The 24,006-nt window shown below is 36.9% G+C and overlaps 1 protein-coding gene across 7 annotated transcripts in view; it reads left to right on the top strand.

Moving 5' to 3' along the window:
* The window catches only part of RUNDC3B (RUN domain containing 3B), a 157,112-nt gene that overhangs the window by 124,610 nt on the left and 8,496 nt on the right, over window positions 1–24,006 (top strand). For 2 of the 7 annotated variants that reach the window (XM_068549939.1, XM_068549940.1), the window contains 3 exons: window positions 9,878–10,024; window positions 17,518–17,636; window positions 22,499–22,615. In XM_068549939.1, coding sequence (XP_068406040.1) covers window positions 9,878–10,024; window positions 17,518–17,636; window positions 22,499–22,615 — 383 coding nt within the window. The remainder of the gene's footprint in view (window positions 1–9,877; window positions 10,025–17,517; window positions 17,637–22,498; window positions 22,616–24,006) is intronic. The other 5 variants (XM_068549941.1, XM_068549942.1, XM_068549944.1 and 2 more) reach the window with 3 other exon arrangements.

Genomic DNA, 24,006 nt, shown 5'->3' on the forward strand with positions numbered 1-24,006 from the left:
TTTCCCCACTTTTACTTTTCCTGTCATTGTCTATTTGCAGACTTTTCCTGCACAACTTCCAGCATTCTGGATTAGTTCTTTGTGGTTTATTTACCTTGTTCTTACATACCTATGCCTCCCAGTACGTAGCCATTAGCCACATGTGACTGTTGAGCACTTGAAATGTGGCTAGTCTGAGCTAAAATAGGCTGTAAGTATAAAATCCACACCGGATGGTGTGAAATAAAGAATGTAAAATGTCTCATTAATAACTTTTTATATTGACTACATATTGAAATGATAATGTTTGGGATGTATTGGGTTAAATAAGTGCATCATTAAAATTAATTTCACCTGCTTTTTAAGGTGGCTACTAGAAAATTTTAAATTCCATATGTGTCTCTTCTTAATTGGTGTTGGACAGCTGTATTCTCTGTACTATATCCTCTCTTCTCATAGTGGACTGGCTACATTTGCATCATCTGGGAGCAGATTCTCAGGCCCCTCCCCAGACCTGTTGAATCAGAATCTGTATTTAATAACATCCTCAGGGGATTAATTGACACATTAAAGTTTGAGAATCACTGCTTTGTACTGTTTATTCTGTAAAGTATATCCTCTTAACTCTGGATTAGTAGTTCTCAATCCTGGTTGCACATTTAGAATCCTTCAGGGAGCCTTTTAAAAGTATATTTTGAAAAATGAGGATGCCTGCCTGAGCCTTGCCTCAAGAGATGTTGATTTAATTTGTCAAAGGTGGGACCCAGGCAAGTGTACAAGTGTTTAAAAAGCTTCCCAGGTGTTTCTGATGTCCAGTCAGCATTGAAAACCACTGCTCTGAGGTGCTGGGCTAAATTTGAGTTTAACTTTATGACAAGACTATTTTATAGGTAGTGCTCAGTAGTTCATACTGGGAAGCACACAAGTTGTCCCACTTTTATTGATCTTAAGATAGGACAGTGGATTTAGGTGGTTACAGCCTTATTTCTCCTTTATGTAAGTTCTCATCAGCCTTTCATCTAATGGCTTGACCATGGATGAGCATTACTTGGAGCAATTGATTCATTAGGATTTGTAAAATGGTGATTTCCTAATTGTTATTCCCTCCATGCTTAAAGGCTAGAATCATCTATAAAGAACTTTTCCCTATCAGGGCTATTTGGTGGTTACCATGACAGTTCTTATAGGATATTATTAATTTTCGCAGTAAGATGCTGATGTCCTACTTAGCTACTAATGAAATGAAGATTTTGCTTTGCTTTCTCTCTTTTGAGATTATGAACTTGTTATATATAATCTCTTCTATAGTGTGAATTAGCATCATACAAGGTTCATAAATAGGGGGATGATGTCAGTATAACAAAGAAATCGCCTTGATTTATAATTGGTTTTTTCCTAGAGGTTAACATTTCTCAAAAAGCAACACCAGCAGGGACTTACCTGGTGGGTAAGACTCCAAGCTCCCAATGCAGCGGGCCCGGGTTCGATCCCTGGTCAGGGAGCTAGATCCCACATGCATGCTGCAACTAAGAGTCCACATGCCACAATTAAGAAGCCCACACGCTGCAACTAAAGATCCTGCACGCCGCAACTAAGACCTGGCGCAGCCTAAATAAATAAGTAAATAAATAAATATAACACTAGGAGAATGCAAAATACACTAATACAGGCAAATACTGCAGGCCACCAACAGATGGCACTCTCTCACTGTATATAATACTCTCTCACCATGCTTTCCTCTAGCTCAGTTGAGCTAGAACTTGGAGGTGCTTGTTCTGTAGTTGTCCTTGCCCCCATGGCAAGCCTCAGCCTCAGCAGCCTTGACCCTTCCTTGCACCCTCTTCCATCAAATGGCTTTTACTTTTTTGTTGTTGTTAAAGCTGTTGTCGTTGTAAAGTTATTGCAATATTTCTTTAATTAATAGGAATTTAACAAATATTTTAAATTGGGTTTGAAGTTTTATTAGGTTTGTCACAGTTTTTCTTAGTGTTCTAGTTGGAAGGTTGAAAAGACTTTGAGTTGTCAGCTCCTAACCCTGTTATCCCCATAAGGCCAGCTATTTTCAGTGTGTAATTGCAGAACACTGTTTTGTTTTGTTTCTGCATTATAGCAGAAATGCCTATATTCAGGGTATTTCTGTCCCATAAATTTATTTTTCTTTTTGATGCTCAAATTGTCCTATCTTTGACTAATGGAAATGCCTTTATATTCATTCCTGTGTCCTTCTGACATGACACATTTGTCTTTGCTAATTTTCTTGCTTTCTGGTACAAGATATCCCAGGCTCATCTTGTATATTTCCTGTCCTGGAATCAGCCATTCCCCTAAGGAGCCAGGGTTTACCTAATATTTTAAAATGAGAGGGAAAAGGAAGCATTTGAGGGAATTCCCTGGCGATCCAGTGGTTAGGACTCTGCGCTGGGGGCCTGGGTTCAGTCTCTGGCCGGGGAACTAAGATGCCACAAGCCACACAGCACAGCCAAAAAAAGAAAGAAAGAAAAAGAGGCATTTGAGTGTTTTTCGAGGTTCTAAATTACTCATTAGGGCTTCCCTGGTAGCGCAGTGGTTAAGAATCCGCCTGCCAATGCAGGGGACACGGGTTCGAGCCCTGGTCCGGGAAGATCCCACATGCCACGGAGCAACTAAGCCCGTGTGCCACAACTACCGAGCCTGTGCTCTAGAGCCCGCAAGCCACAACTACTGAAGCCCATATGCCACAACTACTGAAGCCCGCGTGCCTAGAGCCCGTGCTCTGCAACAAGAGAGGCCACTGCAATGAGAAGCCCGCGCACCGCAAGGAAGAGTAGCCCCGGCTTGCCACAACTAGAGAAAGCCTGTGCGCAGCAACAAAGACCCAACACAGTCAAAAATAAATAAATAAAATAAATAAATTTTTTAAAAAATTTTAAAAATTAGAAAAATAAATTACTCATTACTGTTTCTTTCTTTTCAAAAGATACTCTCAAGTTAAGGTCTAAAGTACAACCAGGATAAAATAAATAAGATACAAGGATGTAATTTATAGCACAGGGAATATAGTCAATATTTTATAATAATTTTAAGTGGAGTATATAATTCATAAAATATCGAATAACTATGCTATATACTTGAAACTAGTATAATATTGTAAATCAACTATACTTGAATTTTTTTTAAAGTATAAACAAGGTTGAAAAGCATTTAAGAGACTTTGTTAGATTTGGGGTTAACTTTTTGGGCAAGAATACTTCATAGGTAAATAATTTAAAATTTTTGGATATCTGGCTCCTTTTTAGGCTTCTTCTTTCAAAATGTTTTATTTGAAGGGAAACAATTGTAAAGTGATACAAAGTGAGTCTTTATCCTATGGCTGTGTCTAAAATTAACAAAAAACAAAACACATAAAGATTTATTTTTTTAAAATATTTATTTGGCTGCGTTGGGTCTTCGTTGCGGCGTGCAGGCTTCTCTAGTTGCAGCGCTTGGGCTTCTCTAGTTGAGGCATGTGGGATCTTAGTTCCCAGCCAGGGATTGAACCAGCATCCCCTGCATTGGAAGGTGGATTCTTAACCACTGGACCACCAGGGAAGTCCCAAAGAAATTTTTATATTAAAATTATGAAGAAATTAGGATATTCACAAGCTATATAAGCATTTTCCAATTCTGGTAAACTTTAAATGAAGAAGAGTAGGGACTTCCCTGGTGGTCCAATGGTTAAGACTCCATGCTTCCACTGTAGGGGGCACAATTTTGATCCCTGGTCAGGGAACTAAGATCCCACGTGCTGTGTGGCGCAGCCAAAAAAAAACCAAAAAGTAACTCTCATTATTTCCTTTGGTGCTAAATTGCTTTTGTAACTTCTCTGGCATTTATTCATTCATTTGAGAAATAAATATTGAGAATGCCATGAAGAGCCAGGCCCTGTTTTAGGTGCCGGTGATTCAGGAGTGAATAAAACAAAGTCCCTGCCCTCATAGAGTTTACACCGAGTGGACGGCAGCCACCAACACCGACAGTTAACAAATAGTGCCTGAGTGGTGGTCCTGTTCCTCTTCCAAGGTCGTCAAGAGAGGCTGGGAGGCGGTAACTCTCTTAGCCTGTGTTCCTAGGAGAGTGAGGGGTGGAGTGTATCAACACCTGGTGTTTGGTGGCTTTCCCTTTCTGGAACTAAAGTGCTCTCGACCTCATTCTCATTATTCTCATTATTAGTCCCAATATTATGCTCATTAGCATAAAATTTTGCACTCCTGTAGTCATGCTATATTAGATCCTTTATTTTCATGAAGATTGTAGCCTAAGTTTTTCTCAGTGTGCCCTGTCACAAATAGTACTGGACTATATCCTGAGAATTACAGTCCATCAGGAAATAAATAATAAGTGGAAAGTAACAAAGGTGTGCAGCAGGGGTGTTGGGCATTTGCTAGACTCACTCTCAGAACCTGCCTTGTAGCCATCGGCTTCAAATGTATTGACTTATCAAAATTAAGAATTGCCTCATGTCATGGACCTTTGGGATTACGTAGGAATACGTGGAGTCACAGATATTAAATGCTAAGTGCCAAGGGCTATATGCCTTACGCATATCTAGAGGCTGAAAGTAAAACTTCATCATGAGCATCAGCACAGCATCTGAGGTAAGTGGGAAAGGAGCAAAGTGAGGGAGAGAGGATAACCCTCAAGTTTGGAGACGCAAGATAAAGAATCAAATAAGTGAACAGAATAATGTTGATAGATTTGCATTGACTAAGCACTGCTATCAAAATATAGAGTATGGTATTCTACATCTTTTAAAAGAGCTTGTAAGTAGCAGTAGACTTGAGCCTAATCTCTGAAAGGAAGGAAAGAGACCAAACTGGAAATTTCATCTTTTTGTCTTTCATTAAAATAATGAATGTAATATTGAGGGCTCAAAAGAATGTAAGATCTCGTTTTTGAAGCTAGGGTACTCTGGCTGAAACCCTCACCTTAAATACCATCTTCAGCTAAAGACAAAAGAGGGTAGGATGTTGGAAGTAGTGGTTTGGGACTTCAGAGTGGAGGGATGAAATTTACATGGAGATGAGAAAGTAAATGTTTGGTAAACAAATGTTTGCTTGACCATGCAGAGATAGTGGGACGCAGAGTAGACTCTGATCTCTCCCTTACCACACCTAGCCCATATTCTTTGCAGGTGTCTTTGGTGATAGCTCTATTCCTGGAACAGACCCATTATCTAAATTCTTTAGGTAGCTAAGGGGATGGTAAAAAGAAAGACTTCTGAGTCTTCTTTTTCTTAAAAACAATCATCCTAAATTAATTCTTATGCCGAAAAGATGTATTTTGGGGTGGCAAACATTGCTCCCTTACAGAGTTAATATCCAAAATATGTAAGGAACTCGTATAACTCAATAGGAACAAACAAACAAACCAATTAAAAAATGAGCAAAAGACTTGAATAGACATTTCTCCAAAGAAGACATACAGATGACCAACAGGTACGTGGAAAGATGCTCAACTTTGCTAATCATCAGGGAAATGCAAATTACAATCACAATGAGATATTACTTCACACCTGTGAGAATTTCTGTTATCAGAAAGACAGTAGATGATAAGTGTTGGCAAGGATGTAGAAAAAAGGGAATCCTTGGACAATGTTGTGAGAATGTAAATTGGTGCAGCCACTTTGGAAAACAGTATGGAAGTTCCTCAAAAAATTAATAGAACTATCGTATGATCCGTCAATCCCACTTCTGAGTATTTATCCAAAGGAAGGGAATTTAGGATTGTTGTCAAACCCAAGTTCATGTGCCCCATGCACAGTGAGGCCAGACAAACTGAAAAGTTGGAGTTTGGAGCAGAGAAAGGTTTATTGATCGAAAAGGGTGCCGAAAAGATGGGAGACAAAGGTTTGTCTCAGATCCATCTTACTAGCTGGCCAGGGCATAACGTTTTTAAAGGCAACATTTGGGATGAGGGTTGAAGGGGACTTGACTTTCTTCTGATTGGTTAGTGGTGAGGTAACAGGGTGGTGTTTCAGGAATCTTAATCATCAACCTTCTTGTTCCAACCAGTCTGGGGTCCAGTGCTTGTGCCCAGCCTGTAGTCACCATCCTCCACCTGGGGGGTGGGGGGGGCGGGTCTTAGTTCCTACAGAACAGCTCAAAGATATGTGTCAGATTGTTTTGTATATGCCTCGAGGAGGAATTCAGACTCTGTTTTATCACTGAGCTCTTGTTTCTTGACTGCTTTTCCTTTGTTTCTGCATTCCCTCACTTCCCTAATTAACAACTGCTTGAATCTCTTCTTTGGAACTCAGGGAAGGCCTAGGAGGCAAAGCCTTTTTCTACAAACAAGAAACTGGGGACACGGAAAGCCTTTTGTACCCAGGAGGACCCCTCAGGGTCCTACTCTGTTTCAGAATCTTGAAGAGATATCTGCATTATTGTGTTAATTTCAGCATTATTAACAGTAGCCGAGAGGTAGAGGTAACTTCAGTGTCCATGTGTCCATGGATGAATGGATGAAGAATATGTGATATATATATAAAGACCCTGTGTCTATATACACACATAGAGGCACAATGGATGATAATTAAGCCTTAAAAATGAGGAAAATCCTGCCCTTCATGACAACATGGATGACATTATGCTAAGTGAAATAGACTAGATGCAGAAAGACAAATACTGCACGATCCCACTTATGTGGACTCTGAAATAGTTAAATTCACAGAAACAGAATAGAATGATTGTTACCAGGGTCTGGAGAGAGGGGAAGTTGGGGAGATATGGTTCAGGAGTACAGAGTTTCAGTTACGCAAGATGAATAAATTCTGGAGATCTAACGTATAACAATGTGACTATAGTTAACAATATCGTATACTTGAAATTTTCTGAGAGGGTAGATCTTAAGTGTTCTCATCACACAAAAAAGAGGTTAACTATGTGAGGTGTTGGATGTGTCAGTTAGCTTGAGTGTGGTTATTATTTCACATTGTATATCATCAAGTTGTATACTTTAAATGTATAAATTTTAAATTGTCAATTATACCTCAGTAAAACTGGGGAGGAAAAGACCGAATTATGTTTGTGTGTGTATGTGCGTGGCCAAATTCCTAAATAATTCCTACTGAGAATCTAAAGAGAAAATAGCTGACTATCTCCCAGTTTAGAGGTAGATACTACAGGAAAGTTCTTAAAATTAGCTGGAATACATATATGATTTCTACTTTCTTAGTAAATTGAACAATTTCCCCTTAGTGTATTTTTCTGTAGAATTATTACCTTAAGGAGAGAATGTTAGATTGACTTATAGACATAAGTGACAAGTAGTATCTATCTCATATGGAATGATTTAGTCTTTAGATTAGCTCAGTAGTGTTAGCGTTGGTTAGAGTTTTAATTAGTTAAATGCTAATTATCACATAGTTTCACCTTTAATTTTGCACTATGAAATAACAGTAATTGTTGAGTAATTTAAGATGAACCTATTTTTAAGCTTGGCCAAATGAGGAGAAATTTCCTCATTCTTCGTATATTAACATCAGTTGGATTACCGTTGAGTAGGTCTTGAAGTTAACTTGGTATGTTTTGCTTGTTCTAAGGTAAGTAATGGGATTCTTTGATTGCAAGCAGTTGCAACCAACTCTTAAAGCACAAATGGAATTCATTAGATTTATATCAATAACTCATGGAATGGATAAGATACTGGGAAAGTAGGCCTGGAGAGAGGTTGGCTGAGCTACTCAGAGGGTTGGGAAGTAGGAACATCAGGAATATCTCTTTGCTGGTACATTTTTGGTCAGGACCTCACTGCTAGAACAAATAAACTGCTTCGTCTATTTATTACTCTAAATGGACTCAGGTCAAGATTCAGAATTCAGGGATGGGGTTTTCAACCTAACTTAATTCACTTGCCTGCCCCCTAGTGTACTGGAGTGGTGAGAGAAAGGGCCTTCCTTACACAGGATCCTCCAGGAAGCTTTCCTTTTCATAGTAGCAACGCAAGTGCCAGGATTTACTGTGTCCACATGCCTCACAAACGGTGGAACACAGATGTGGCATGGATGAAAACTAGACCTATTCAATACGCTGAGATTTCTTTTCTCCTGTTTCAGAGGACCAGGCAACTTCCCATAGAAAAAGGCAATACCTTAGTTCGTCATAGGGCAAAAATTCTCCACAGGCAAATAGTGTGTAAAAACTTTTGTGAAACTTCAGTTCCTTTTTCCGTTTTATATGGTGTAAGGTTTTCACTTTCCAGAAAGAATATATTCTGAAGTGGAGATCGTTCATTTACTTATCATTGAGTTCTACCAATGTCGTTTCCTCAGATGCACATTTGCCTTTCTTCTGTTCTGCTGTGACTATTTCCTGTAGGCCAGTTATGACATTGGAATTGAGTTCTCCAGAGACATTCACTGGGAACCCTAAAGAGGGAATATGTGAAAGAGAGAAATCTAGTAAGAGAACCCAAAATAATGGTAGTTTATTATAATAGATTCTCTGGCCAGTAATCCCCATTTCTGCTTTATACGATTTTTCTGTCAATCTTAGAAGTTTTCTAGTCACTCTTCACTGTCTTCATAAAAACCGATGTTAAAGTACCTTAAAAGTCTTTTAAAATTTTTTCATTCCTTTTCTAGTGAAATGAAATCATTGGACCTAGCCTGAAGGAATATCTTAACGGGAGACATTCTCACTGATTTCTGCCTATTTCACTTCTAGTATTCCATTGTAAGAGAGAATCTAGCGTTGACATCAGATAATGTTTCTTTATGGACATAGTGGAGCAAATATTTTTAAATGCACACAGATATTCTATAAAATAATAAATATTTGTATGGAGCTTGCTAGAGACATAAAAAAAAATGGGATTATTCCATTAGAATCATGGTTAATAGCCAGAGGTGTTGTGCAGGCTGATTTTCTCCAGTGTAGGAGCGGCTTGCTAGCGCACCACTGACTCTCTGCCACCCACAACGAGACTATGGTCTCTGAAAGTTAGTGGCAGGCACGTTTTACTTCCTGCTTCTGAGCTGGTGGGTCAGAACCTTGGAACACTAAAGTCATGGACTCCTGTTTGAGAATGCAGGTTGCCTAGGTGGTATTTTAAGGCATTATAGAGGTAGAATAAGAGCTTTCCAAACAGAATTATGCTTTTAAATGAACTACCAGTTCAAATGTTGAATTAGTCTTGTGACAGTTGGTTTGTGAAATTGAAATCTTGGCAGAAAACTAGTTCTTTTGCAAGTTGTTATTGACGAGTGGCAGCTCTACAAAAATGAAAGTAAACCATGAGTTGTTATAATGGCTTCGTTCTGTAGTTGAAATATTTCCAGTAGGTTATATTGTTCAATGTAATTGTCATTGATATAATTATTTTCATGAAGATTTATTAGTAGTCACTCTTATCAAAAACAATTACAATGGAACAAAAACAATGGATTTTTAATTTTATATTCTTCTGTATTAGTTTTATTTTTATTCATTTTAATTGTTTTTGTTTGTTTACTGAGTTAAATTACTTCAACAGATTGTGAATTTTGAAGCGAGAGAATCATACACGTAGACTCTTTACTCTCTTTTATATTTTAACTGACGTCTGATCACCTGTAACTCTAAGATATCACCATTGTTTTTTAGTTAAGATGTAAAATGCAGCTTGAGTCCCTTAATTCTTTAGTAATATCTCTGGGGAAAAGATAGGAAGTCTGAATTTCACAGGTAGTGATTTATTGTAGCCAGTAGAGAAAGAATGAAAAATACGTATTGCAGGAGACGAAACAGTCATAGACCCAACTAGTCTTCCTGTAGTTCTGTTCACATTCTGTTAACATACCATTTTAAAAAGGTGAATTTGGGGGCCTAAGTTGATACCATTAGGTTCCTGTGCCATTGCAGAACAGTGAAGACAAAAGCACTCACCATCTTAATATTCACAGGACTGTGCTAAAGAATAATGATTTAAGATCAAGACAAGAGTTAACTGCCCATCTCACCAACCAGTGGCCTTCCCCAGGAGCTCTGGATGTCAATGCTGTTGCCTTGGATACGTTGCTTTACCGAAAACACAATAAACAGTGGTATGAGTAAGTGTGATACTTTTTTTTCCAACTAATTACGAACTTAGTTGTACCAAACACATGGCTATCCACTTTGGTTTCTCATTCTTCTTTCTGAATTCGTTATTAGCTTAGAGCAAAAGTAGGATTTAAGACTATTGTGGCTTAGTAAGGTTAGATTAAGGCAGTGACTGTGGTAATGTTATGAAGCCAAGGCACCCTGGAGAAGTAAAAAAATTTGAGAAATCCTTATGCGATATTACACCAGCTACCTACTTCTTCTCTAGTTAATCTTCAGGCAGTCCTTCAGTTAAATCTGTGAGCGTGTATTTTATGAGCCATCTATTTTTTAATTGTAGCTTTGGTGTTTGCGTTAGGATTAATTTTCATGCTTGTTATAAAACATAAAATTTCATCTCATGAAAGGGTAGAAAGAAATTTACTTGTTCTTGATGGGTCTGAAAGACTTTTGTTCATTTTCAGTAAATCTAATTTTGTGGGGATATTGAAGATATAATCACTCCACCTATAGGCCACAAGATCCTTCTCCTATTTCTTTGTCCCAATGTTCAGGACTATTTCGTTTCTTCATTGTTTCCCAGTGTTGAGAGAGCAGCAAAATTTTAGGATCTCTTTCTTTAGGTAGTCTTCATTTTGGAACTTGTAACTTGTATTACCTTCTTTTGGCTTTTAGCCATTTCCCATCATGATGATTTTTTTCAATATCTTTATTTTCCTATTTGTCTTCAGCTAATTTTCTAATTATTTTCCCTGCTCTCCCTACAACTCCTTCTGTTCTTTCCCTTCCCTTCCTCCCTTTCTTCTTTTGTCCCTCCTTCCTCTCCTTCCCTCTCTTCTCTTCTCCCTCTTTTTCTCTCTCTGTTTTTCTCTCCGCTTTTCTTTTAGAGCCCTTGCTTTAAATTTCACTGATAGAGCAACACACTTCTTTCCATGCTTCATAGGGTGCCTTTCACTAGGTAATTAGTAGCCAGACTGTTTCTACAAGGAATGTTTTAGCATAGACATAATTTCTGCCTGCTTTACTCTGTAATTTTTTTCATTAATCAGAGGTAGAACTCAAATTTTACCTTTCATTGTTTAAAAAAAATTGCTAGAGGCTTTCATGTTTGTTTCACTGATTGTTAGAGATAAGTAGGGGAACATGAGCCAGTTATTTACAGAATGAATGGACAGAACTCTCTTCAGCATCTCCTGCACCACACTTAGTATGATTCAAGGTGTTGACTGGGCCTTTCATGGATTGGAACTGAATTCCCCTTACATCCTTAAGAAAGTCATAAATAACTGGAATATATCTCATTATGCTAGTATATAATTTTATCTTTCTGTGACATATTGAATGAATGGAAGAATATTAGTTTATTTGTATTTCTGATTTTATAATTGAAAAACTGAATTTATAGCAATACTTGGTAGACTTATCTATGTATAACATATGATACTCCAGCTTTTTTAACTGCAAAAATATTATAATATTATATCCTGACAAGTTAAAAGACTAATAACTATGCCTTTTTATTGCAGTACCTACGTGGTCACTTTAGACAGTGGGAGGTAAAATATTTTAGCCAAAAGACATGTATGTACCACTGCCTGCCCTTAGAGCTACCTATTGAGGAACCAATAAGGACATCTAAGTGGAAGATTTATTTCCAGATTACCTTTGCATGCAGTAATAGTGACTTTTTTACAAAATATTGTAGCAGCAACAAAAGTTATTGCAGTCTCAGAAAAGAATGCAGTGAAACTGCCTGTTTGTGTGTTTAGAATGGATCTAGATTTTATACCTCTTGACTCAGTTGCTTCCTTAGTTTAAGAAGGGGCACCCTTTCCTTCCCAGCATCATCCTTTAATCTAGCCTGGCCTCAGATGTTGGTATTGCTTTTCTGTGGCCCTATTGCCAAACTGATATCCCTGAACAAAAAGTACGCACGAGGGGGTAGTTCTGAGATCCCTGGACCTACAGTTTAAAGTCAGGACTTAAAAGTATCTCTGCTGCTTCCTTGCTGTGTAACACTAAGCATCACTTCCTCTCTCTTTTTTATTCTTAATAAATTTATTTATTTGTTTTTGACCGCGTTGGGTCTTCTTTGCTGCGCGCGGGCTTTCTCTAGTTGCAGCGAGCGGGGGCTACTCTTCGTTGCGGTGCGCAGGCTTCTCATTGCGGTGGCTTCTCTTGTTGCGGGGCACGGGCTCTAGGTGCGCGGGCTTCAGTAGTTGTGGCACGTGGGCTCCATAGTTGTGGCTCACGGGCTTAGCTGGGCTCTAGAGCGCAGGCTCAGTAGTTGTGGCGCACGGGCTTAGCTGCTCCGCGGCATGTGGGATCTTCCTGGACTCGAACCTGGACTCCAGGGCTTGAACCCGTGTCTCCTGCATTGGCAGGCGATTCTTAACCAGTGCGCCACCAGGGAAGTCTCACTTCCTCGTCTTACCTTCTGTTTCTGCACATGTAATACTGGAGGGTAATGCCTATTTAAACAGAATTGTAAGAGTCATATGAGGTAATAAATTGCCTGGCACCTAATCGTTTCCTGGTAAATCTTTATTTATTTATATCCTATATAATCTTTTTTGTTTATACTCTCACATAACCTTGTATCTTTCATGTTTGGAGAATATACACTCACCCAACATCCCAAGCTCTACTTTCTTAGAGAGCTTGTAAAACCCTATATAAAATTAAAATGACCAGCAAATCCCCAATTATTCAAAATACGTAATACCAACTTTTTCATGTAAAAATGGAGACTTCGGATTTTCAGAACAGAGTAGTGCTGTATAAATCATGTTTGAAACAAATCATAGCTTTTCATCATCAGGATCCAATTTTTGCTGTCTTCAAATTTATAATATAAGCCAGAGCTCTCGAACTGACTTGATAACTAATTCCTCTTCATTTGACCAATATCTCAAATAAGTCCAACACATGTTTATGAGAGACTGCACATTATGGAGGAGGTAGCCAAAGCCTCTTTAATAAGGAGTACTAGCTCTCTTGATAATATGGAGAAAGAAACTGGCCCTGTAATGGGTCATTATAATTTTCTGCTAAGAATATGGGATGTCTATAGTTATTTCTCTGGGGGCCCTGGAAATTTATTCGCCCAGTTGGCTTTGAGAAGAAAGAGAGTGCACTGTTTGATTTAATGAATTTCATGGATTTGTTGACATTTCTTAAAATGAGCCAGATAACTTGGCTATGGTCCCCTGGTCATGGAAGGATCCCTTTCACAATAGATCTTAAATTTATTTCCATTTACTATACTGTTTATAAAACTTTAAAAATATCGTCTCCAGTTTATTTCTTGATTATTTAGACCTGGCAAGATTAGTTATGATGGATTTTATTATATCTTTTCCTTTATTTCAAACATAGGAATATCATGTTTGATATTATAACATTATAGGCTCACTGTAAAAGCTCAACAATAAATAAATATGTAAAGCACACTCCCAAACACACATAGAGCAATTGATTCTTTTTTGTCTCCAATAAGTTCTGTTTTAATATGTATCTTTTTATGTAAAGTCTAGGTCACATGAGCTTGTTAGATATTTGTTATATAATCTTGTTAGATTATCCGTTATATAGCCTTGTTAGATTATTGCCTAACCCGTCATCGCCATCCCAAAAGATGAGATTCATTGTCACCATATTTATATTTTCTACTTAAGCTTTTTTTAGTCTTCTAAATTTATCATTGTCTCCCAATTTGGCTATCATTCACAAAATTATTAAGAATTATGAGCCTTTATATGCCCTTTATGATCTATCGTTTAGGCCTACTTTTCTTAATGACTCCGATGCATCAGATATAATCACTTCAGGTGTATTAGAGGTTCTCCTTCCCTTGTGTGTCTTTCCAGTCTTTTTAGAGTAGGACTCCCTAAAGCACTGAGGCTGTAGAAATCTCTTACAAATAAGTTTTGCATCGACCTGACTCACATATATCCTCTTTCAAGCTCCCTTGCATCCTTCCATTGTGTAGTAAATTAAGACTTTATAGATGTTTTGCTATAGCCAATGCTTAGTTTGTTCCTTAAACATACTTCTACGAAAATCAAACCAAGAATAAAAAGAATGGTATATTTCTGTTTCCACGCACAGTCCTGTGCCTCTGTGTATACAGTACACATGTATTTGTTTTTCTTTTCTACATGTGGATAGTTTCTTCTTCTATCTCTCTGTTGCCCAATGACTACCAGATAATGTGAATTATCATTGACCTCAGTATGTCTAATGGGCGAATAAGTAATGTAGATTATCCATATCATTGCATCTGCATTGATATAAAGTATAAGATTGTAGAAAAATTTACTTATAATTGAATTCAGCCCTGTTGCTCAGTTTCCTTTTAATTTGCCTTTATTTGGTACCCAGTTCTATGTATATAAGTCTGAATTTGAGTGATTTTATTTTATTATTTTTTATTTTTTTGCCACAACGTGCGGCTTGTGGGACCTTAGTTCCCTGACCAGGGATCAAACCCGTGCCCCCTGCAGTGGAAGCATGGAGTCTTAACCGCTGGACTGCCAGGGAAGTCCTGAATTTGAGTGGTTTTAAAATGCTTATATAGTAAGCTATTGAATGCAGTGGCTTTTATTATGTCCCAAGTGCTCATGACAATTCCTACAAGTTTAATTTAAACTATATTTAACAATGTAATGGCACAGATTAAACTACAAACTTCTATGTAGTCATAATGCATGACTCTTACTATCTTGGGTTCTTATTTTGATTAAGCGCTTGCCATTTAAAAAATTATACTCTGTGAGAAACAGAGACATAGATGTAGAGAACAAACGTATGGACACCAAGGGGGGTTAGGGGGCTGGTGGTGGTGGTGTGATGAACTGGGAGATTGAGATTGACATATACACACTAATATGTATAAAATAGATAACTAATAAGAACCTGCTGTATAAAAAAATAAACAAAATAAAATTTTTAAAAAATGTATCAACCCCCAGCAACACATTAAAAAAAAAAGAAATTATACTCTGAGAAATAGGAACAGACCGTTAACTGGTTTGACGTATCTGGTGGGTTACACTTAAATCTTGCAGTGTGTTTTTAGTGAGTCTAGAATTCTAAGATAGGACTTAGTGATGACCTTTTAAAGACAGAACTCCCATAGACAGTCTGCTCCATGACAACAAAACATTTATCAGATGGAGCTGCTGGTCGCATTGGAAATACGGTAAAAAATGAGGAAACCAAAGCCATTCTTTGTCATTACTGAAAGCAGCTGAACTAGATTCCTACCAGGTGGTGGGAAATAGTTTCATGCAAGGAAGATATTGTATGGTACTATTCTTAATATCTTATGAATAATGTGCTTAGTTTGGGCTTGAAATTTTTATTTTTGCTTCAGAACATCAGAACATCATTGTCTACCAAATTTTATTTTTATATTCATTGACATTTGGTTAAGTAAATAAAGCCAATAAACTCAGAGTTTATTCACTAAAGGGTAGAAAGGTCCCTAAATCACTTTGGGTTTAGAAGTGTGGTATTCTAAAAGGTACTTCAGTAGGTCACACAGAAAGCTCATTTTGTGTTGCCATTATCATAGGATGCTTTCACATGCTTTCCTCCCTCAGTGGGTGAGTTCTTGAGAGTCTGTAAATGTGTGCTGTCAAGTTCTCAGTCCTTACTCACCAGAGTCTTTTTTGCTTCTGGGTATTTTGTTGTTTGTAAATACTTCTATGCATAATTTTTTAAATTTAATAATATTAATATTAACAAGTTTCCTATAGTGAAATATCAGTGTCAGAAACTCATCTTAAGCCCTTCATTTTTAAAAGCAAGTCTTCTACCTATTAGGCACAGAAAAATAATTGGGAAAAGAAACTTATTTATAACTTTCTTTATTAAATTCCTCTGTTCCTGATTTCTGCTATAGCTAAAGAAATAAGATTTTACTGGAAATCAAGAGAAATTTTCAGTGATTTGATGAAATACAGTATAGTTTACACGGTCTATCTCAGCAAACAAGGCTATTCTTTAAGAAGGGTTTCTAATAAAATAGGAAGACAAATCTTTTCTTCTTAAACTAGAGAGGAGATAGCATAGTAGTTAAGGGGATAGAATTAGAACTAGGCTACCAAGTTCAAATCTCATCTCTTGTGCCCCAGTTTCTTCTGCTGTAAAGTGGGGATAATAATAATTCCAACCTCTTTTGGTAGTCGTGAGGATTAAATAAGTTAATGTATATAATATATGTAGAACAGTGCCTAGCATTTGGTAAGTGGTATATAAATATCGGGTATCATTTTTTTGTTGCATGTTGTATAGCTTATATATGTGTTATCTATTATAATTATCAGAAGTTTCCTACAGTAGACTTTCCTGCTACTTAAAATTATAATTAAGAACTTTTATACTCTCAACATTTAAAAAGTCATGTGATAAAGTGAGAATGCTGCTCGCATTGTAAGCTGGGAAGGCTATTCCATCACCTCATTTCTTAGAGGAGAAAACAAATAGATGCCTGCTGTATATATCCCCCTTAATATACATACACCTGATAAATTTGTAAGTCTACTCTTACGTGTATGAATAGAGAATAGCTATGTGATAGATATATGTTTCCTATAACATTATCATAGACTATATAACATTTCTAGGAAATTAGATAGGGTTTGACTACCTTGGGAAATAAATTTTGAACCTGAAAAACGTATTCCCTTTCCTGGATCATTTATATTTAGAAATAAAAATGAATTTTGTTCACGTACTTGAAATGTCAGTAACACCAAAGCTGCATGTATCTCGAGTTGGTTTTATGTTGACAAATCAAATATGAGGAAGGTTTAAACATTTGCACATAAACATTCATTAACATTTAAACATAAATATTTATTAACTTCCCATTTATAGCTGAATTTTTCATCTATTATAATTTATTTCTAGTGAATTTGTTTACTAGAAAATGAGCTCACAGTTATAAATAGATGATGGAAGGAGGTTAATTATCTTGATGGTGTATTAACACAGACAGGTATTTTACTACCCAACATTTTTTAAACTTCTGAGTTACAGGAATTGATAACAATAATTTGTTATTATTTTTATAACCATCTGTAATGGTATCAAGGCACTGTGCTTAGGAGATACACAATCATCACTAAGTTATGTCAGTTTTGTTTCTGTATTAGGAGAGATGTAAGATTTTCTGCACCTTTGACAATTGATAATAACCAGAAGTCCCTATTTCTTAGCTAACTTGATCATCAAAAATTGGTGTAAGGAATTAAATTTGTTTGACAAGTTGTTTCTCTTTTCCTTTTTTAGTGGATTAAACAGACCTCCAAAGAGGGTGGAGGGAAAAGGGTAACGGAGATTCTATTGCCGCTATGATGAAGACAGTTTAGGGGGGAAATTGGGGAGAAATTAACCAGAAACTCAATAAGTTGGAGAAAACCATTAAAGAATATCTCTAGAAATTCTTTATTGTGAGAAGAAGGTAAAGTAGTATTTCACCCTTGTTTTACAGAAAAAGTTGTCAAAGTCTTGACCAGTTATCAGCTGAAGTTAGTCTTTCTCAGACTTCACTGGATCCAGGTCAGTCACAAGGAGATGGAAAACAAGACACATTAAATTTAATCAGTGAAGGTAAGAAAAAAAAAAATCTACTTGAAAATTACTTTTTCCTGAACTATACATATTTTGGTTGCAGAGGATTGCTAAAGAATAATAGTGACATTTCAGTGAAGCATGCTAGGAATTAAGCTGCCATTATGATTAAAAATAGTCTGCTCTTGTTTTTTTCTCATGTGTTTGTAGCTAACCTTCTGGAAAGATATTCTGTAATTGTTACCTTTATTTCCTCACTTCCTGTATTTTTTACCCACTCCAGTTTGGCTTTTGTGTCTCTACCACTTATTAAAATGACTTTTATCAAGGTGATCAACCACTGCAGTAGTGCTGACATCGGTCCTCTGTCTTCATTCTTTGAAACTTCTCAGCAGCTTTTGATCCAACTGATCATTTCCTCATTCTTGAGTCACTTCTGGTACTTCATTTTCTGAGTATTCTGAAAAACTTGGGGAATAAACATAAAAGAGTTTTTTTTTCCTGTTACTGCTTTCAGCTGTGTTCTAACCACCCCTCTTTCCATTGGGTTGCATCTTCCTGGACAACATATTGATCCAATTTCATAAGTTTTCAGGCCACTTTCAATTATATGATCACATTTCAGTTTCTAAGACACAGTCTATTCATATTTAAACTTCAATAAAATAGCTGGTTCAACATCTTTTCTTCCCGTCCCCCCCTCTCCCCCAGTATAGGCTAGATCTGTTACTCTAGCACTTTGGATTGGACAGCTGGTGCTGATATGATCTGATGCTCACATATTTTAGCTCTCCTTCTTCCCAGTTCCACACCTGATGGTGTGTGTGAGGGCTAGGGAAAGACAGACAGTTCCTTACCTCAGAGGAACCTGTATTCCTCTATGCCTCCTTTTCTTCTCTGTCTTCTTTATTGCAATAAATGACCACCATAGGCATTATCTTAGACACTACTCTTTCCCCTTATAACTGCAAGTCAGTTTATTAGCAAGTCCTGTCAGCCTCCCATACAACACATGCTGTATACATTGATTCATCATCTCCATTACTACAACTCTAGTCTGGGCCACCTGGATCAAGCCTCTGGGATGGACTGCTTTCGTCTCTCATTCCTGCCTCCTCAGTCCATTCTCCATGTAGTGAACAGTGATCTTTGAAAACATAAATCAGAATCTACTGTACACCCCCCTTAAAATTCTCCAGTCACTCTCAGTGACAATCAGAATAAAATCCAAACTGCTTATCTTGGATGGCTTCCGTCATAATCTTGTCCTTACCAGCTTCTGCCTCATATCATACCATCCTTTTGTTTGTTCTCTACACCGCAGCAAACTGACCTCCAAACTGTTCTTCCAAGCTGGTTTCTGCCTCAGCTATCTTTACACTTGCTTTTCCCACTGCCCTGAAACTACTTTCTTAAGGTCTTTGCATGGTAACTTCTTTATCAGGTCTCTGTACAAATATCAGCTCTTTAAAGTAGTTTTCATTGGCCGCCACACCTTAATTAACCACCCATGTCAAAGTCCACCCCATCCCAGGCACCTTACCATATTGCCATACATTATATTATGAGTCTTGTCTGTAACTCCCCACTAAAATAGAAGCTTCATGAGGGTAGGGTATCTTATCCATATTTTGGCCAGCATATTATTAGAGTCTGACACATAATAGACAACCGTTAAATATTTGTTGATGGAATAAGTATATAATGAATAACTATCATAGAATATGAGGAACAAGTAACAGGTAGTATAAAGTAAAAATTCAGTTAACCAGAAGTCTCAGGCAATGGGAAAATTGTGATAAGATGAATTCTGCTTCCTTTAAGATGTTTGTTGAAATGTTCTCAAAGGGCCTTAATCTGTTTTACTAGCTTAGTAAATAGTGTATATTGACTACAGATGAATCTTTTTCTTGATTATGTGGATAATAAAAATAGCATATTAGAGTGTCTTAGTGGCACTAATGTAAATGGGAGAGAGTAAACTGATTGTCATTATTTAGAATGTGTATATTTTAAAAAACTGATCCGTACTCTGAGTGGATTTCTTCGTGATGACTTTTCATATAAAAATACATTTATTTAGGATTTTAATCTAATTTCTAATTATATGCATTTTCATATCAATAAGACAAGATTAATAATGAATATTTTTATACTATAAAAACAAATGTGGGACTTCCCTGTGGCAGTCCATTGGTTTAGACTCCGCGCTTCCACTGCAGGAGGCACATGTTCGATCCCTGGTCGGGGAACTAAGATCCTGCATGCCGCGTGTCATGGCCAAAAATAATAAAATTTGTTTAGAATAAACAAATGTATGGAGGAGGAGGGAGGGATGAATGGGTGGAACATACAGAATTTTTAGGGCCATGAAATGGCTCTGTATGATACTAAAATGGGGGATACATGTCATTATACATTTGTACAGCTCATAGAACATACAACATTAAGAGTGAACCCTAGTAGGGATTCTGGGTGATAATTTTGTGTTCATGTAGGTTCATCCATTGTAACAAATGTACACTCTAGTGGGGGTGTTAATAACAGGGGAGACTATGCACGTGCGGGGGTAAGAGGTATATGAAAGCTCTCTGTACCTTCATGCTCAGTGTGAACCTAACTACCCTAAAAAATAAAGTATATATATATATATATACACATATATATATATATATATATGTATATATATATATGTATATATGTATATAAAGTACTGGCTTTAAGAATTCAAGCTGGTTCTTCAAAAAGATAAACAAAACTGATACACCTTCAGCCAGACTCATCAAGAAAAAAAGGAAGAGGCCCAAATCAGTAAAAATCAGAACTGAAAAAGAAGTTACAACTGACATCACAGAAATACAAAGGACCATAATAGATTACTATGAACAACTGTATGCCGGTAAAACGGATGACCAAGAAAAAATGGACAAATTCCTAAATGTACAATCTGCCAAGACTGAACCAGGAAGAAATAGAAAATAGATGAATTACCAGTAATGAAACTGAATCAGTAATTTAAAAACTCCCAACAAACAAAAGTCCAGGACCAGATGGATTCACAGGTGAGTTGTACCAAACATTTAGAGAAGAGTTAACACCTATCCTTCTGAAACTATTCCAGAAAACTGCAGAGGAAGGAACACTTTTGAACTTATTCTATGAGGCCAGCATCATCCTGCTACCAAAACCAGACAAAGATATCACAAAAAAGGAAAATTACAGGCCCATATCCCTGATGAACATAGTTGCAAAAATCCTCAACAAAATACTAGCAAACCAAATCCAACAATCCATTAAAAGGATCATACACCATGATCAAGTTGGATTTATCCCAGGGAAGCAAGGATTTTTCAGTATCCACAAATCAATCAATATGATACACCACGTTAACAAAATGAAGAATAAAAACCATATGATAATCTCAATAGATAACAGAAGAATTTTTTTAATAAAATTCAATATCCATTTATAACAAAAACTCTCCAGAAAGCAGGCATAGTGGTAACATACCTCAACATAATAAAGGCCACATATGACAAACCCGCAGCTAACATCATACTCAGGGTGAAAAGCTGAAAGCATTTCCTCTAAGATCAGGAACAAGGCAAGGATGCCCACTCTCACCACTTTTTTTTTTTTTGCTGCGTTGGGTCTTCGTTGCTGTCGCGCGCTCTCTCTAGTTGCATTGAGCGGGGGCTACTCTTCGTTGCGGTGCTCGGGCTTCTCATTGCAGTGGCTTCTCTTGCTGTGGAGCACGGGCTCTAGGCGCACGGGCTTCAGTAGTTGTGGTGCGTGGGCTCAGTAGTTGTGGCGCACGGGCTTAGTTGCTCCGTGGCATGTGGGATCTTCCCGGACCAGGGATTGAACCTGTGCCCCCTACATTGGCAGGTGGATTCTTAACCACTACACCACCAGGGAAGTCCTCTAGAAATTTACCTTGAAGATATATACTTAAGTAGTACAACTATGTATGCACAAGGTTATTCTGCCCACTTAGTATTTGTTCACATTCTGTACTTTTCCCCGATTATCACTTTAAGGAATTTCTCTAGCTACCTCCTTTTTAAAATTTAACTTTTTATTTTGAGATAATTATAGATTCACATGCAGTTTTAATAAATAATACAGAGAGATCCATGTACCCTTCACCCAGTTTGCCTCAGGGGCAACATCTTACAAAACTGTAGAACAGTATCACATCCATGGAACTGACAGTACAATCCACTGATTTCACACAGATTTACATGTACTCAGTAGTGTGTATATTTTTAGTTCTGTGTAGTTTTACCACATGTGTAGGTCCATGTATACCCCACCATAGTCAAGACATGGACAGTTCCATCACTACAAGGATACCTTGGGCTGCCTTTTTATAACCATACCCACCTCCTTCCCAGCCTTGCCCTATCTCTGCCCCTTCCCTAACCCATGGCAAGCACTAATCTGTTTCCTATTACTGTAATTCTGTCACGAAATTATGAAGAATATTATATAATGAAATTACGAAGAATGCTGAATAAGTCAGATAGTATATGGACTGTTTGGGTTGGATTTTTTTACTCAGCATAATTCCCCTGAGATCATTCCAAGTTGTTATGTGTATATTCATTCCTTTTTTATTGCTAAGAATATTCCATGGTATGGATGTACTATATCATTTTTGTTTTGTTTCTGAACCAGTCACTGAGGAACATTTGGGTTGGTTTACATTTGAGGGCTGTAAAGCTGCAACTATTGACTGAATGTTTGTGTCCCCCTAGATCATATGTTGAAATCAAATCTCTAGTATGATAGTATTAGAATGTGGGCTTTGGGTGGTGATAAGGTATGAGGGTGGAGGCATCATGAATGGGATTAGTGCCCTTAAAAAGAGGCCCCAGAGAGCTCCTTTACCCCTTCAGCCATGTTAGGACACAGTGAGAAGACTGCTGTCTGTGAACCAGGAAATGGACCATCACCAGACAGTGAATCTGCAAGCACCTTGATCTTGGATTTCCCAGTCTCCAGAACCGTGAGAAGTAAATTTCTATTGTTTATAAGCCCCCCAATTTATGATATTTCTGTTATAGCAGCCCAAAGGGACTAAGATGCTATGAACATTTGTTTATAGGTTTTTGTGTGAACTTAAGTCTTCATTTCTCTGGGATAAATACCTAGGAGTACTGTTGCTAGGTTGTGTGGTAGTTGCATGTTTAGGTTTTTAAGAACCTGCCAAAATATTTTTCAGAGTGACTGTACCATTTTGCATTCCCACCAGCAATATATGAGTGATTCAGTTTCTCCACATCCTTGCCATCTTTAGGTGTTGTCACAATTTTTTATTTTAACCATTGTGATAGGTATGCAGTAATATTTCACCATGGTTTTAATTTGCATTTCCCTGATGTCAGATGATGTTCATCATCTTTTCACGTGTTTATTTGCCATCTGTATCGTCTGGTGAAATATCTCTTCGTGTCTTTAACCTGTTCTCTAGTTGAATTACTTTTTTTTTAACTGTTGAGTTTTAAGAGTTCAATAGATAATTCTAAAATTGATACACTCAAACTTGATGGGTAAAACTACATTTTTTCATGCTCTCGCAACATAGGTTACTCTTTCAAAAAATATTAACTCTTGAGGAAAAAAATTTTATTGGAAGTTCAGCATTTCTTTTCCTGGCCTTTTTTTATATTGCATTCCAGTAAAAATAAAATGAAACTTTTAAATTAAAAGACATTCATGACATCATCCCAATTTTATATTATGTATACCTACTTTTCTGTTTGAATGTAAGCTGGATGGTAAATTACTTAAAATTTCTTTTGTGCTTTGCTGCACTGATTAAATTTTTATAATGAACATGTCATTTTTACAGACATAATAGATGTGTTTTCCCTTCTAAAAACAAACACTGGAAGTCAAATACATCACATGTATTGTTCGAAGTGGTTACTTTAATGCTAGAACTGTAAATGATTGTTACTTTTACATATTTTACGCATTTTTAGTTAAAAGTGTTATTAACATCTCCGTATGACGAGTCTTAAGAAATAGAGATTTGATACTTATTACTTGAAAAAAAGAAATTTATCCTTGTACCCTAAAACTTGGTTCAAGCAGAAAAACCTTTTATGCCTTTATATAGTCCCTTACATTCCTCAAGGCTATATTTTAATGAATGGTATAGTAAAAAAGGTATAAAACAAAAAGCAATTCTATATTCCTACTGATTATTAAAAGAAATTCAAAAAATTTTGTAAGTTAAAATGCACCATAATTGTTGATAGGAAGGGTGAGAAGTTATCATTTTTCTCACGAAGCATGTATTAAGCCCTTCTTATGTGACAAGTATTATGCTAGAAACTACTAGCAGCTACCATATTTCATCAAATCTAATCAGATGCCTTAGGTTTTAAGATACACTCAT

The sequence above is a fragment of the Eschrichtius robustus genome, chromosome 8 (genome assembly GCF_028021215.1).
Source record: "Eschrichtius robustus isolate mEscRob2 chromosome 8, mEscRob2.pri, whole genome shotgun sequence".
Lineage (NCBI taxonomy): Eukaryota > Metazoa > Chordata > Mammalia > Artiodactyla > Eschrichtiidae > Eschrichtius > Eschrichtius robustus.